At 43.2% G+C, this 16,308-nt stretch overlaps 1 protein-coding gene across 3 annotated transcripts; it reads right to left on the reverse strand.

Moving 5' to 3' along the window:
* Nucleotides 1-909: 909 nt before the first annotated feature.
* PCED1B (PC-esterase domain containing 1B) lies at nucleotides 910-15,240 on the reverse strand. 3 transcript variants are annotated; one of them, XM_023555604.2, is made up of 2 exons: nucleotides 14,958-15,240; nucleotides 910-2,591 (listed from the first exon to the last, which is right to left on the reverse strand). In XM_023555604.2, the coding sequence occupies exons 1-2, from the start codon at nucleotides 15,165-15,167 to the stop codon at nucleotides 1,200-1,202; spliced, it is 1,602 nt and encodes a 533-aa protein (XP_023411372.1). In that variant the 5' UTR covers nucleotides 15,168-15,240; the 3' UTR covers nucleotides 910-1,199. The 3 variants fall into 3 exon arrangements, with proteins under 3 accessions (XP_023411372.1, XP_003405437.1, XP_064140410.1); XM_003405389.3 differs by having other exon boundaries at nucleotides 14,927-15,075; XM_064284340.1 differs by having other exon boundaries at nucleotides 10,110-15,075.
* Between the last annotated feature and the right edge of the window lie 1,068 nt (nucleotides 15,241-16,308).

Genomic DNA, 16,308 nt, shown 5'->3' on the forward strand with positions numbered 1-16,308 from the left:
TCCATTTTTTATTTCATGAACTTGTTTTTGGAGGATAACATTTCCTTACCCTCATTGTCAAGTTTAGGGATGGTCCTATTGGGACTTACAAACCAGTGGAGTCAATTCATTGAAAGATCCTGTAAGTCCAGTAATTTTAGTCTACTTTATCTAAATATTAACTTTCCACTAGTCCACCCAAGTGTGACAAAGGTCCTGGCATTTAAATCATCTCAGTGATGTCAACATTCGTACAAAACAGCGGAGATGACCATAGCCATAAGTCAGAGATGATGCTGAAGAGATTTATGCACTGAGTGGTCCCTTCCAACTAAGAATTTTTTCCTATTACAGTGATTCACATTGCCATTGAATGCATTTATTTAAATCTTCTCAAGTCCAAAATTTAAGGCTCTTCAAGAAACCATTGTCACAAGCATGTCATCTACTCTAGCTTATATACACTTCATTGCACACCTAATCAATAATTTTGTGATTTATGAAACTATATAGGAGTTATTTGCCATGACTGTCACAGTTAAAAGACCATTATTTGATAGACTTGCCTTCTTGTTTAGATATTGCTGACATAAATCAGTCTGGTGGTTTTAAAGTCAGAATAAACTGAAAAACAAGTATAAACTAGTTAAGAATTTTTTTTTTTTTTTTTAGTATTCCCAGTTCTAAACTTCAATGACTGGGAAGTATGATCACAGAAACTTAAAGTTCTTTTGCTTTTTCCATTTTATGGAAATCACTGAAGAATTATTTTAAACAAATTTGGTTTTGAATAGTTTATCAAGTAGATATCATAACTATTCATTCACCAGATATCATCCTTGCCCTTACAAAGCTAATTGTTAAATGGGAAGGGAGAGGTATCCATTAAATATAGATACACACAAAACCTACAACTATTTTTGTGGAACAACTTCTTTATTTCAATTTTATTTTTACAAAAAGGCAAAAAGGAGACTGGGAAGTAGGGAGGCAGGAATAATGCTTGGTCACCCCCCAGAGAGTAAGGAAGAAGGCCCTGGCCAGAATAGATCAGACTGCTCTTCCTTGCCTTTACTGGCAATGGCAATGAACAAAAAAAAAAAGTCCAAGGATGACAGGAGGCTTGAGGAGCTCAGTCTGCTTAGCCATGCCAATGGAAAGGGACAGGCAGGCCATCTGTCCAGACCCTCCATGAAGAGGGAAAGGTCCAGGGCAGTCTACTACGGCCTTGACTCTGGATGGGTAGGGGCCAGTCTTTTTGAAGGTCGGGGTCGTGGTCTCCCGTGAACGTAAGGACCACGAGAACGATACCGTGGGAAACTCCTATGAACCACTGGGGCCCGCTGCTGATAACAGGGTGGGGAGAAGAGGGGCATAGGCGGCTGGGGACCAAACATAAAGTTTCCTTCCATGACAAATCCTCTGTGGGTGGGTAAGGGGACATCCAAGTGGAAACAGTCGAAGGAAAATTGATCCGACTGGAGGGGCTGGTTTGAGAAAAAATAGGAATCTTGGTAATTGGGCGGGAACTGGGGCATCTCCTGGTGAAGGGGCATGGGATGCGGCTGTGGGAAGGAAGATGACATGGGCCGTCGTGTTAGGGGTGGGGTTGGGCGCAGGAGCGGGGGCAGGGGTCTGCAGTGGTGCAGACGCATGGGTGGGGGTGGGGACGAGGGCGGAAGCAAAGCCAGTTCACCCTTGCTAGCTTGGGGCTGCCTGTCCCTTTGGTGGCCAGCTGACTCCCTCACCCGACCATTTTTGATCCACTTGCTCGAGGGGTCTCGGTGGGGCAGCTCCACACCCCAGGCGTCGGCCACATGGGCCAACAGCAGCTGCGAGAGGTGTCGGTGTGCAAATTCGTTCCAGTGCACGCCATCTCGCTGCCGGTGGTGCTGTGAGCGGCGAAAGTGGAAATGCAAGTCCAGCACATCAAAGTCGTGTTTACATGCCTCAGCAGAGCTGTAGAAGTTGGCTTTTACCACGTCCACACGCAGGGAGGCGGCGCTGGGCTGGTGCTCTGGCAGGAAGAAGCCCCCAGTGATCTTTTCACCCACGGGCATGGTCGTGTTCCATACCAGAAGGCATTGTTCTGGTAGCACCTCGTTCAGGCGCCGGAACAGGCTCTCCAGGTTCTCCCGGTAGCTCCTCCAGGAGTTCTGACCGTACCTGGAGAGGTCCCAGAGGCAGGAGTTCATGATGAACACATCCGGGGCGTACTTGCCAGACAGCAACTCTTTCAAGATGGCCTCAAGGTACTCAGAATACACGCGCGTGAGGAAGTAGAAGCGCACCAGGTGGTGGCCAGAGCAGAACTGGCGGACCTCACGGTACTGGGTCCCGTTGCACATAGGGCCCCTCTGGCCGCCCTTCACCAGCTCGTCTTTTTCGAAGCTCAGCTCCCCCTTGGCCTTGAGCTGGTCATGGGTAAGCAGGGAATCCTTCTGCAGCAGAAGCACCAGGTCCTTGTACACAGTCCTCTGGATGGAGTCCCCCAGGATGACCACGAACTTGTTGTGGAGCAGCTGCCGGACTTCGGATGAGACCAAGGAGACCATGGCGCCCAGGGTAGATCGCCCGGATCCTCCCTTTGAACACGGTAGGTCTGAGGATTGCTAGGACGGAAAGAGAGAGAGCGCTGCTGGGAGGAGTCCACACGGGCGGGGGAGAGCACGGGGCGGGGTTGGAACCTTTGCCTGAGAACTTAAGGGACCAGGGCCTGGGGTGTCTTTCCACCAGGTCTGGTTTTGCAAAGTAGGAGGAGAGGGCAGGAAGGGAGTCAAAAGTCCTGGTAGAGAAAAGTGCCAGCTTAGGCCTGGGCCTTGACCTCCCAGCCGCCCCCAGCTGTTCCTGGAGGCCCAGGGCACCACGGGGGGAGGGGGGAGGGGAGGGCGGAGGGGGGAGGGGAGGGCGGAGGGGGAGGGGAGGGCGGAGGGGGAGGGGAGGGGAGGGCCTCCAGCACGCCCCGCCCCCTCATGTGCCCTCAGTGCGTTTGAGGCCCAGATGGCCCCCTGCTGCTGCTACGACAGCCTGGAGGCAGCCCAGAGGTCTAAAAACTTGGAATGTTAAGCCAACTTGACAGCTGTTAGATAAGGAGGACTGAGAGTAAGCAAGAATGTGGGGAATATTTGTGATCTAATGTTAAACTGAAGAGGTTCCATTCCAGACTGTGTGCAGCATACCACTGAAACTATATAAGATAGATAAGCAGAGAATATTGAAAATATGCAAAAATGGATAGTTATTAATTGAAGAGTAGGCTTATGGATGACTTCTCTACCTCTGTTTTTTAAAAATACGCAGGCTTTTTATCATCCTTGATTGCTTTTTATAATTTAAAAAGAATTAAATGAAACACAACAGGTTAAAAAAAAAAAAAAAAAGGATGAGTACATGTGCCGGGCCAGAAAACAGTATAAAAACTGATCTCTTTAGCAAGGAAGCGGCTATTTTTTACCAGGAGAACTGGAGAAAGTCAAGATAAGACTGGAAATAATTCAGATGCGTTTCAGTTGGAATATTCTTTGCTTTCCATTGAATGAAATTTTAAAAAGCTATGAAACTCATCAAAACTTCAGATTAAGTTTATTTCAAGCTGACAGTTACAACTCAAATCCACTAATGAATAAAAGGTAGAAACAGACATCATTACCACTCACAACTCTCAGCCGGGGAGAACATGGCATCCATTTCATGCACTTACACCAAAAAAAAGCAAAACCCAAACCTACTGCCCTGTAGTCGATTCTTAATGCATAGCAACAGAAGCCATTAAAATCCATTGTGACTTGATATTTGTAGCTCTTAGGCATTTTAGTAGGTGTGGGTGGATAGCTATTAATAAATTATGTTTGATTTTTTAAAAAACTATAGCATTTGTGGTTTTAAATGGGTTCAAGTACAAAAAATAAAACCTGAAGATGGGTAGCATATCAAGGAGTCGCCATAAAAGAACAGTGGAAAAGATTGACTTATTTTTCCCCCAAAGAATCTTCATTAAAATTTGCTACTACCAGAAAACAGACTTTGAAAATAGGATGTAGCTCATTGTGGGGCCACAAATAAACATAATTAAAGCAAATTCCAAGTCCTTTTGGCACTCAGGCAGGTTCATTTATTTGTTCAGATTCATTTATTCATCCAACTCACACTTATTAAGTGCTATTCTGTGCTCCACCTGGGAGGGGTTATAAGAATGAGTGACACATGGCCCCTGCCTTCCAGGAGCAGAAGATCAGTAACACTCATTAATAACTTTGTAATTATACAAAGTAAAAAGTGCTATGTGCCACGAAAACAGAACAGGTGCGGTGGGAGTTCAGGGCTCCGTGTGAATAATATCCTTAGCCACTCCACACCCAAGGCTCCAAAGTGCAAAATGTGAAGGAGGAAAACACTTTCCCAGCAGGTTTCCAGGGCTCTGACTTTGCACTCTGGGCATATTTTGTGCCCTGTTCCCTAGTGCTGTCTCCTCTTTGGTGGTACTTTCTTTGATCTTGGGCAAGTTATGTAGGCTTTCTGTGCCTTAGTTTCCTTATCTATAAAACGGGTATATGAGTACCCACTTCATAGGTTTGATGTGATTAAATGTGAAGTGTTTAGAACAATGCCTGAATAGTAGCACCAGATTGATCATCTCTAAGAGGACAATTACAAAACTTGAGCTGCCTGCCTCCCAGGATTCTTGAGAAGATATAAATGAGATTTTGAATAAAACAAAATTAATACATTTCACTATTGATGAGGTGGTTTTTATTATTCCAATTTTATTGGGAAGGAAACTGATGTGATGGAGCTCTGACCTAAACCCCTTGCCTATGAAGTCCATCTCTGCACGTAGTATCATCATTTAGAGCTGAACCCCCTTCTGTAGACCAGTCTTTATCCTAAATGTGGCTCATGTGGGGGGGAGGAGGAGACAGGGAGCTGAATGAGATGGGATTTGGAAAAGGGTCTTTTGGTGTGCGTTTATGCACAGGCAGCAACCACCTACCCTGCCTGCCCAGGAAGGTGGTCTGAGTGTATTTAGGGGGTCAGATGAAGGGGTGAGCGAGTATTTATCTCATCCCATATTTTAATCTTTAGCAAAACCTAGATTTTAGAATAACCAAAACAAAATTCTACAGACTCCTAAGCTTCACATCACAGTGTCTGAGGAATTCTGGTCACCTTGTGTGCTGGTCAGTGAATTTAACCTACGCAAATGCTGCTCCAAGGGCTCAGAGCCCCAAATCAGGCTAAAATGTCCGCCTCAGTATTTCTTATTGTTCTTCTCCAGTGGAGCATGCAGATATAGCTGTGAGAAGAGAAGGGAGGGCAAAATGACTGGGAAGACGCATTCTAGTTAGGAGCTGAAACTGAAAGGAAAATTCATGAAATTCTTGGTAAAGGAACACAGCAACTGTAACAGGATTAACAAAATCACATACCCTCGGGGCTGTCACTGGGGGCAGGGGTCATTTAAGACAACAAGCACAAAAACAAAAACCAAAGCTACTTTTTTAGAGGGGGTGAGTGGTGAAGAATTATTTGGAGGGAGAAATTTTCTCTGATTCAAAGAAGGGTTTCATATCTATATGAAACAAACGGATTTGGGAACAGCCAGTTCAGTGGTCCTTTTAGCTGAGGCTTCAAATTGGCTAAACTCACTTGTTAGTCTTAGTAGCTGTTGTATTGATTATTCTTTCTTTTAACAAGGATTATTGAGAGCCAGATACTGTGCTAAGTTGCAAAGCGTGGGTACAAAGACAGTCTCTTCCTTGCGGAAGGAGAGGAAGTCAGTGGACAGGCACAGGAAGGCAGATGGAGGAGCTGGCTGCTAGAATTGACGTATATAAATGAAGTACTTAAGACTGTGTCAAGAGTCAGGCTGGGTACATGGATGATCATTGCAACCAGTGATTCCAACCTCAAATTAAAACCAGATTTGAAAAAAAAAAAAAGTTCCACGATGATTCTCTGAATCATGATTACTTCCATGTTTTTCTGTTTTCAAAGTAAAATTTGGGCTTTGGCTGGCTAATGCAGACACTAAAAAAAAACAGACATGCATTAATAATCGTGACTGATATAAGAAATTACTTTCAAGCATCTTGCTTATATTTCCTTGTTTGGAGATAATTAATAGCTTCTTAGGGGTAATGAATTACTTAATATGGCCATAGTGTTTGTGACTCACACACAATGACTGAGTGGGACTATGCAAATAAGGTATATGGAACCTATGATGGTTGGAGTTATATGTCAACTTGGCTAGGCCACAATTCCCAGAATTGTGTGGTGTTATCCATTTTTGTGATCTGATGTAATTATCCTCTATTTTGTGATGTGTTGTGAATCCTAGCCTCCATGCCTGTGGTTGTGTTAATGTGGCAAGATTAGGGATGTATCTTGAGTCTCCACCTTACTAGAGGGTGTGTCTAAAGTCGCCCACCTGCCTTCTCAACTAGGGGGACTTTCCTTGAGGATGTAGTGTGCATCAAATGTATATGAATGCTCTGGGGAAGTTCTAACTCTGGACCCTGCATCAGGTTCGTGATATCTGACTTCTGGTTCTTGAAGCTTAAGCCAGCAGCCTGCCATCTGACCTGCCAGTTTGGGTTTGTCAGCCCCTGCAGCCATGTGAGTCAGCAGAATTCTCCAGCCTGATGCCTGACCCACGGATTTGGGACTTGCCAGCCTCCATAGCTGTGTGAGCCATTTACTTGAGATATATATAGTTCGTGAGTTCTGTGAGATGTTGTGTTGAATTATGGAACCCAAAGACAGGAGGGAGAGTGCTGAGGGGAGGGGGAGTAGTTGATGTTAGAGATGATGGAATGGGACAGCAGCTTGGAAAAGGTGGACATTTGGGACATTCTTAACCTGTGCCTCTTAGGGACCAGCTTTGTGCTGATGCCTATAAATTATTCAAGAAATTAGTCATTCAGCTTCATAGACCATGAATTATAAATCATTGACTATTGCTATTTATGGAGCCCTGGTGGTGCAGTGGTTAAGAGCTCACAGCTAACCAAAAGTTGGCAGTTCAGATCTACCAGCTGCTCCTTAGAAACCCCATGGGGCAGTTTTCCTCTGTCCCATAGGGTTGCTCTGAGTCAGAATCGACTTGACGACAATGGGTTTGGTTTTGGGTTATTGTTAACTATCACAAATCAAACATGTAACATTTATTTTTCATTAATCAATGTTTTGTAGTAATTAGGTTAGATTTGCTGCTTTCCTTATTAATCCTTATATACAAAGTGACACTCCAATAGGCCTGTTGCTTCAGAGACTCTGCAGAGAAGTCTTAAATCATGGAGGCCGGTTCACAAACAATTAGGATGGTGGGTTTTTTTTTTTTGGATTAGTAATAGGAGGTACATGTAACTAGTTTAGAGGCTAATGTTGCATATCATTAACCATCGTAATACAACCTTATCCTAGGAATCTAAATGGTCCATTTCCTTCTAACTACGTTTTTAGTGACCAAACCAATATTTTGAACTTTCTAAGATCCTGTTAAATTTTCATGGAATAGAATGGACGGTAGAGATCAGAAAATAACGATCTTTCAGGAACTCACCTCTACAGCCTACCTGTGTCTCGGCATTTGTTTAGTTTTCTAAGTTGAATTTAAACTTGTCAAAAATTAAATTGCATGCCATATGAAGTTAACAAAAGGAAATAGGCAAAGAATTCAAACTCTGGGAAAGTTAATGGCTTGCAGATTGAGGATTCTTGGGAGGCTCATCTTTTGATCGGAGCCAAGTCACTTAACATCTACTTGTCCATACAATATGAAAGTGGGGGAAAAGAATGCAAGCTTACTATTTTAAAAAAGTTTTTTTTTAGGAATAAAAATATATAAAAGTAGCATGATATACTATGGTAAATAATGCAATAGAAAAATAATTCTCAAATATCAGCCATTGGAAATGCTGTTTCTGACCCCCACCTTCGGTAGCCTGACCTCTTAAATTGGCTTCAGCTCTGTAGCGCATTAATTTAGTGACAATTTAGAAAGCACCTGTACTTAGCTAGGGCTGTGGTGGATACAATTCTGCAAATCGGATTCAGATCCTCCAATAACTATCATGGTTCCTCTACCCAATCCCTGCCTATATCACTCAGACCCTCCGCATGGCCCATACTTCTAACTTGGTTATTCAGTTAGTCCTTAATACACGACATGTAAAAATCTCAGCAACATGTGACATACACGGAACATTGAAACTAGAATAGTGATCTTCAAATTGGGCTCCCTGTAACCACGAGCTCACCTTGTAGAGGCCGGCATCAATTTGGACATATACTATTTGTATCTGTTTCATCCCTACCAAGCCCCATCTTCAATTTCTCATTCTTTTGCAATAAAATATCAACAGAAGAGTTTCGCACACTTTAAGAGTCTGAAAAATACCAAGTTTTAGAACTCTGAAAGTGGCACATTTCTCCAGTCAAAATAATATAAAAACTTACTACAGACTTTAGAAAGAAGTGCAGGGGACATTTATGAATGAAGTGGATGTTCATAATACCTGATGTCACGGATTGAATTTTGTCCCCCCAAAACGTGTGTTTTACATTGGTTAGGCCGTGATTCCCAGTATTCTGTGGTTGTCTTCCATCTTGTGATCGTAATTTTATGTTAAAGAGGATTAGGGTGTGATTTAACACCACCCTTACCCAAGTCACCTCCCTGACCCAAGGTAAAGAGAGTTTCTCTGGGGTGTGGCCTGCGCCACCTTTTATCTCTCAAGAGATGAAAAGAAAGAGAAGCAAGCAGAGAGTTGGGGACCTCATACCACCAAGTAAGCAGCACCAGGAGCAGAGCATATCCTTTGGGCATGGGGTCCCTGCGCCTGAGAAGCTCCTCGACCAGGGGGAAGATTGAGAACAAGGACCTTCCTCCAGAGCCCACAGAGAGAGAAAGCCTTCCCCTGGACCTGATGCCCTGAATTTGAACTTTTAACCTACTAGACTGTGAGAAAATAAATTTCTCTTTGTTAAAGCCATCCACTTGTGGTATTTCTGTTATGGCAAAACTAAATGACCAAAACACCTGATATGCAGGTAAAGTATAAAAACAAAAGGTAAATTATGGAGGAGTTATTCAAATAGCCTTATTTTTTAACTTTTGTTTTACAAGTTTCCCCTGAAGTATTAAATAATTCAAAGCAATGCACATAAACAAAATGATGATTCCAGATCGTGCATAGCCTATGGAAAACTTCTCACATTTAGCTTAGGTCTTAAATCATTATTTAAACTATATTTGCTATCCTCTTACTTTTACTGCTCTACCACAATTGAAAGATACTGCAAGGCAGTGACCAGGCTTTCATTTCCATGAGACAATGAAATGACCCCGACCTGGACTACCCTGCCCCTGAACAGCTGTGTACTCTTGAGCTGGGTTCCTACCATTCTGAGCCACAATTGCCTCTGCTGTAAAACAGGTGATATCACCTACGTCACTGAATAATTGTCGCATGCCATCAAGTCGATTCTGACTCATGGTGACCCTATAGGACAGAGTCGAACTGCTCCATAGGGTTTCCAAGGCTGTTACCTTTATGAGAGCAGACTGCCACATCTTGCTCCCATGGAGTGACTAGTGGGTTCGAACTGCCAACATCTCCTTAGCAGCCGTGCTCTTAACCACTGTGCCACCAGGACTCCCACGGAGTAATAATGAACAGGAAAGGAGATCACGTAAATGAATATCAAGGGCTCAGAACAGTCCCCGCTACACCTTGTTGTTAGCTGCCATCCAAGTCAGCCCAGACTCTCAGCAATCTGAACATGGTGATCCATGGGATTTTCACTGTCTCATTTTCGAAATTAGATTGCCAGGCCTTTCTTCCTAGTCTGTCTTAATCTGGAACCTCTTCAGCAACACAGCAACACCCAAGACTGGTGGTGGCTGCACTTGAGGAGCACTGGCTGAGAACTGAACCTGGGTCTCCCACATGCGAGGCGAGAACTGTACCACTGAACCGCTACATTTTAGACACTTTTAAACCTCGAGAACAGCAACCCCTCACCTCTCCGACTCTAAACACAAACATGCAGACAGAACCTTGCACAGATTCCCCTCTCCAACCTCCAAACCACCCCCCAGCGCTCCTGCAGAGGGAGAGGCATACCTCTCTAGGTGTAAAGTTGCCCTGGAGCTCTGGATGCGGATCCTCTCACGTCCTCAGCGACTCTGTTCCAGGGTATCCCCCCGGAGAGCTGATAATTATATATTCTGAGTCTCACTCACTCTGGCTGGCTCCTTCCTTTCCGCATTAAACACACCCTAGTTTCTTGCTTTGAAAAAGAAAGGAAACTTCTGACTCCACCTCCAGCACAGTCCTATCTCTGACTCCCCTTCAAGGCCACTTTTTAAAGAGTTGTTTACACAGGCCGTGTCCGAGTGTTCACCTCCCACTCACTCCTCGTTTTACTTTAATTTGGCTTCCAACATCACGAAACCAAAGAAATGTTTTTCAGTAAAGCACCAATAATTTCCTTGTTGTTTCACTCAATGTCCGCTTCTTGGTTCTTAGTGCTTCAGCAATGTTCTCTTGGGCTCAGGGCACTGTGGACCACTCCCCTCTCAAAAACTCTGCCCAAATGCCCGAGACCCCCTGTCTCCCAATTCTCTTTCCCCAGCACCCTTTGCGCGTTTCTCTTCCTCTACCAATTCCCCAAATATTGATCTTTCTTAAGGCCCACTAGTTGGCTTTCTTCTTCAACATTCTTTCCCTTTGTAAGTTCATCCACTCTCATGGTGTCAGTCATGGCATCTGTCCTTATCTCCCCAAACAGTTCTGGTTTTGCATAACTATTAACAGCACCCCTCCCCACCCCAGGGTCACAGTTACCCAGTCCCTTATCAATTGCCATTTGTATGCGGATGATCCTGAGTTGAGGCAATAAAGACTACAGGCTGAGACCCAGGCCCAAGTCAGCCCCCTGGGTATAAATATAAATCCTGCTCTCCCAGGGCAGGTTATGTTGTAACCTCTAGACTTCAGAATCCTTATCAACAAAACAGGAATAATAACACTAACGATTTCTTAAGAACCTGTTGCTGTCAGTTCTGACTATAGCCACCCTATAGGACAGGGTAGAACTGCCCATAGAGTTTCCAAGGAGCGCCTTGTGGATTCAAACTGCTGACCTTTGGGTTAGCAGCTGTAGCACTTACTTAAACACCACGCATCCAAGGTTTCCAAATTCTTAAGAGACACCAAATTATCCTCCCATCAAATGGTGGCTGAATTCCAAAAATAATTCTCCTGTGACCCTTGAGTTCTCATCCTAGAATATTGGTCATCAATGGGAATGATGGCAGCATATTCTCCCCATGCATTTTTCAGAGAGCAGCTATGCAATTTCTGCATGCAACATTGGCTGGAGAAATAAACTCTGCTTCTCACATACTTGGATCAAGCCATTTTTATTTTTCATGACTGTGATTGCTTCCTCTCTTCCTGAGACAGCAAAATCCTTGAATGATATAGCCTGAAGCTAGGATACTTCAACCATCTCTTAGCAAATAAATAAAGATATAGCTCTTTCAAATACACTTTAGAAGGGAGACTTTTAATATATTTTAGGAAGCGGTAGATACTGACCAATTTTACCTGTTCTAGGTTTTATAGCTAATTACTTTGGACAAATTTCTCCTAATCTTTAAAAACATTTGTCTTACTTCGATTAAAACATTATTTCCAAAACAGTATAGTTTTCATTTACATGTGTCTTCTAACATAAAACTTTATCATCTAGATTAAAAAAATAAAATCTCACTTTCATTCTAGATACTAGCCTATCTCCAACATTTTGCATTCTGTAACGTCTCCTTTAGGGGAAGATGTGATCCTTCCCTCTGCAGGGCTCTTCAACACCTGTGTGTTTGATGACAGATGGGCTGCCTGGAAGCCTAGCGGGCTTTTTTCACCTGTGTGTGTCTTTGCTCACGTGACTCAGCCTGGAATGCTCCCTAACCCCTTCCACTTTTTGAAATTCTGTTCCTTCTTTAAGACACAGCTCAAAAGGCAGTTCTGTCACGGAGCCTTCCCTGTTCTTCCAGACAGAATAATTTCTCCTTTCTCTGACGTGATGTCTCTATTTAGCACTTGGTTTCTTTTTTTCTGTTTTGTTCTATAATTAAACTACTCATGTGACTGTTTACCTAAGTACATCCTAGTTAAAGGAGACCTGGTTGCGCAGTGGTTAAAGCGCTCGGCTGCAAACCGAAAGGTTGGCAGTTCGAACCCAGCCACCAGCCATTCCGCAAGAGAAAGATGTGACAGTCTGCTTTCATAAAGATGACAGCCTTGGAAATCCTATGCGGCAGTTCTACTCTGTCCCATAGGGTTGCTGTGAGTTGGAATCAACGGGAGGCAATGGGTTTAGTTTGGGTACATCCTAATTAGTCCTAGAAAGCAGGAGATGCTTCATGCCCATTCTTGTACCCTGACCACCCAGTGTCTTATGCGTAACAATAGTTAGCATTCAGCCATTCAATGAACACTTACTCTGTGCCAGGCCTGTTCTGTTCTCACAAACCAGCGAGGTAGGAACTATTATTTCCACCTCAGATATGACTAAATGGAGGGGTTGGGGAGGCTTGCCCTGTTGATAAATCGCAGAGCTTGAAAGTATCCTTAAACAGGAATGGCCTATCGTTGACAATGAATCTTCTGATGGATTAGATAAATTTAAGGTTTTGTTTTGTTTCTTTAGAAGGAAATAGGGCCCCGAAGCCTGAGCTTTTAACCTGTTATAAAAATTTGCTGAAATTAAGGGCAAAATATAATCTTATCTAGAAAGAAATATTTGCATGTAGTTTTCCTTTTTATTCTCTTTTGAGAAAAACAAAAAATGTTTTGTGCACAGCTTTCAATTTTTCTTTCAAAAAACAAAGGAGATGTGACGCTCAGTTCAGTTTCCATCACTCTGATAGTTAACTAGGCTTTCTAAGGGTGAACAGACAACTCAATGCTGCAAAAAGCTATATTTGTGTTTGAAAAAAATTTTATACTTATGTGGACTAGAGTCTAACCAGCGGTTGAATAAAACATTCCCATTGTTGAAAAGTTTTATTGTTGAAAAGGAGCCCTGGTGGCCCAGTGGATAAGCACTCACCTGCTAACCAAAAAGTTGGCAGTTTGAATCCACCAGCCAATCCTTGGAAACCCTATGGGGTAGTTCTACTCTGTGCTATAGGGTCACTATGTGTCAGAATCGACTTGCTGGGCAATGGGTTTGGTTTTCTTCTGTTTTTTAATGGTTGAAAAAGAAAGGTGATTAGGACCTCATAGTGACTGGTGGCTTTCAACTGATAAACAGATTGGACTCTGAAAATTCAAGTGCAGGAGCGGCCGAAGAAGCCCACTTAACCAGTGACAGGAACATGGGTGTATTAGTAGGCCTGGGTATGAGTTCTGTTTCTGCCACCTTCAGTGGTCACTTCACTTCTGTGCTCCTCGTTTTTCATCCTTTAAATGGGAGAAATGTCCCCTCTAAAGAGATTGCATAGAAGACCTTTTAAAATGCTACATTATTTTATTACTATTGTTATTAAAACTTTAGCGTCTGAATACTACGTACAATAATATTCCATGGTTTTCTTTTTTTTTTAATGGGATTCTAAAAGCCAGCCTCTGTCTGCCTTGGTCCCTACACCCACTATTTTGTAGCAATATCAGGAAGACCTGGGTTCCCACTTCCCCATATGTTGGCATTGAGACTGAGATTTCCCTAGTTTCAAGCCCTAAGACTTAGAACAGGGATGAGGGCAAGGTTCAAGGGGTGAGGAAGCTGAGGGAACAGGGATCTTTGCTAGAGAATAAAATGCTCTATCGCCCAGATACACAAACCAGCTTCTTAAGCTAGGCCTTTTCCTGAGTTGGGGTTTTTGTTTTTTTTTTTCCTGAGTCACAGCTTCCCTCCCTTAGGCTCTCAGGTTGGACCTGTGAGCTTCTCTGTCTATCGCCTTGTCCAGGAGAGCTTCTCCCCTGCCCTAGTCATCTGCTCCTCACTCTCGGCTTCTTCCTCACCCTCCAGTTCCCAAAATAATTCAACAGCTCTGCGCTGCTTACCTTAGGGTTAACTGCGGTAGTTGAATGAAATGCCCTGTATATACCACGAAGCTATGTTGCTGTTGTTGGTAGGTGCTGTTCAGTCGATTTCTACTCGTAGTGACCCCATGTGACAGAGTAGAACTACTCCATAGGGTTTTCTAGGCTGTAATTTTTATGGGAGCAGATTGCCAGCTCCTTCTCCTTGTAGAAAACAAAAAACACTACGGAGCTCTTCTTATGGGTTCTAACTGCCAATCTTTCAGTTAGCAGCCCAGTGCTTAACTTACCTCACCAGGGCTTCTCTGCAAAGCTCTACAAATGTTAATTGTTGTTAGTATGAGCCAACTCAGCTGACTTGGGGGATGGGACTTAGTGGTTAAAGTTTCCCTGTTAAATGGGGTATTTAACTTACAATTATTTTAATTACAGTAACAGTACCACACACTGCAATTGTTTGTGGTTTTACCTGCGTATCTATTTATTCCTCTTAGGAACCCTAGGAAATAGGGACTTTATTTTTCTCCATTTTACGAATAAGAAAACTAAGGTTGAAAGATCGAGCAATCCACCCCAGTCATCCATTTTATAAAAAGCAGAGCTGGCAGTCAAAACTGGTTGTCAAGCCTTTGTGGTCAACCACAACATACAAGATTGCACTGACAGGAGAGGCTTCACATCCTTTCTCCAGTTCACATCCTTTCTGAACATTTTTAGAAATTTAGCAGTTTATCAATCACTTTAATCCTTATTATAAAATACAGTGCCTCTTTAGTGAAGCCGGGTGGTATGCAGTGGGCTGGGCCAGCGATTCCCTCCGGCCCTAAGTACTCGAGAAAGTAAAAACCAATGTTTAAAATAAAATGGGGCAACTGGAAAGTACTTACTAATAAAAGTAACTGATGACTTAAAATGTACCTCTCGGGTTTTGGTGCAGTTTAGTCTAGATTTCTTCCCTAGATCGACTCCTTTCCGGGCCGCAGTCAGCGTGGCCAGCGTGGAGAGCCGAGAGCCTGGGCTGCAAGGTAAGTCAGTGAACCTCTCTGGGTGATGCTCACTTGTGAGCCAGCCTCTAGGGAGGAGATGCCATTTCCGGTGGCCTCTGGGGCAAATGACGCGAGTCAGCATTTACTTTCTCGCATTAGGAAGCGGAAGAGTAATGACCGAAGCGTCAATTTTGGGCAAATCTGAAAACACGAATTGGTAAGTAAAAAAAAAAAAAAAAAAAATCTTCCTGGAGTTCATCTTTGAGCTTGTTTTCGTTTTACCTTTCTCAGTAATTAGGGTGTAGCGGATATCGACTCTTGCGTGGTTTTAACAATCCAGACCCTTGGCTCTTATTACTCTAGCTTTGTAGTATGTTCGAGGCTAAAAAAGTTGTTAGAGGGTGTAAGGAGAGAAAGATGGTGAGAATGGGAAGAAAGTAACGGGAAGATGATGAGAAAGATTTCACCCCTTTCTGATTAATACTTAATGACAATAAGCCCTGGTCGTGCAGTGGTTAAGGGCTCAGCTATTATCCAAAAGGTCGGCAGTTGAAACCCACCAGCAGCTTCTGGAGAGAAAGATGTGGCAATCTGTTTCTGTAACAACTACAGCCTTCGAAGCTCTATGGGGCAGTTCTTCTCTGTCCCAGAGGGTCACTATGAGTCAGAATCAACCAAACGGCAATGGGTTTGGTTTTCTGTAATCCTGCACTTTTGTGTGATATATTGCAGTTTACAAACCACTTTAAAATCCTGTCACTTGATCCTCACATCATCCTGCTGGGTGTAAGAACAGCCCATTCCACAGCTACAGAAACAGAGGCCTAATGTAAATGGCTGCACAGTAAGTGGCAGAGCCAGGACGGTAACTTTGATTCCGCCTCTAGGGTTACATTTGAAACCAGCAGCTAACTGGAGGGGGAGAGTATGCTTAAAAAAGAGAGAAGTCTTCTGATTGATTAGAAAAGCTTTTTCTTTCCTTTGGAATGATATTCTCCCCGGAGGAAATCCCCTACACTTCCTCTTCAAATACCAAGATGAAAGAGAGTGAAGAAGTGAATCAAAAAAAAAAAAAAAAAAAGAAGAAGAAACGTAGCTTTAAAAATGTTTATTTCAAAACACTGAATCTTCTATGTGTGTTTTGAACATGTTAGGATTCAGCATTTCTCTATGAAATGGTAAAATAATGAAGAAGAATAACATTGCAAAACAGCCCTGAATTACCTGCCCTGCCCTTTTAGTTTTTGTCTTTTTGATAACATGCTATATCCACAGCACCTAAC

The sequence above is a fragment of the Loxodonta africana genome, chromosome 4 (assembly GCF_030014295.1).
Source record: "Loxodonta africana isolate mLoxAfr1 chromosome 4, mLoxAfr1.hap2, whole genome shotgun sequence".
Lineage (NCBI taxonomy): Eukaryota > Metazoa > Chordata > Mammalia > Proboscidea > Elephantidae > Loxodonta > Loxodonta africana.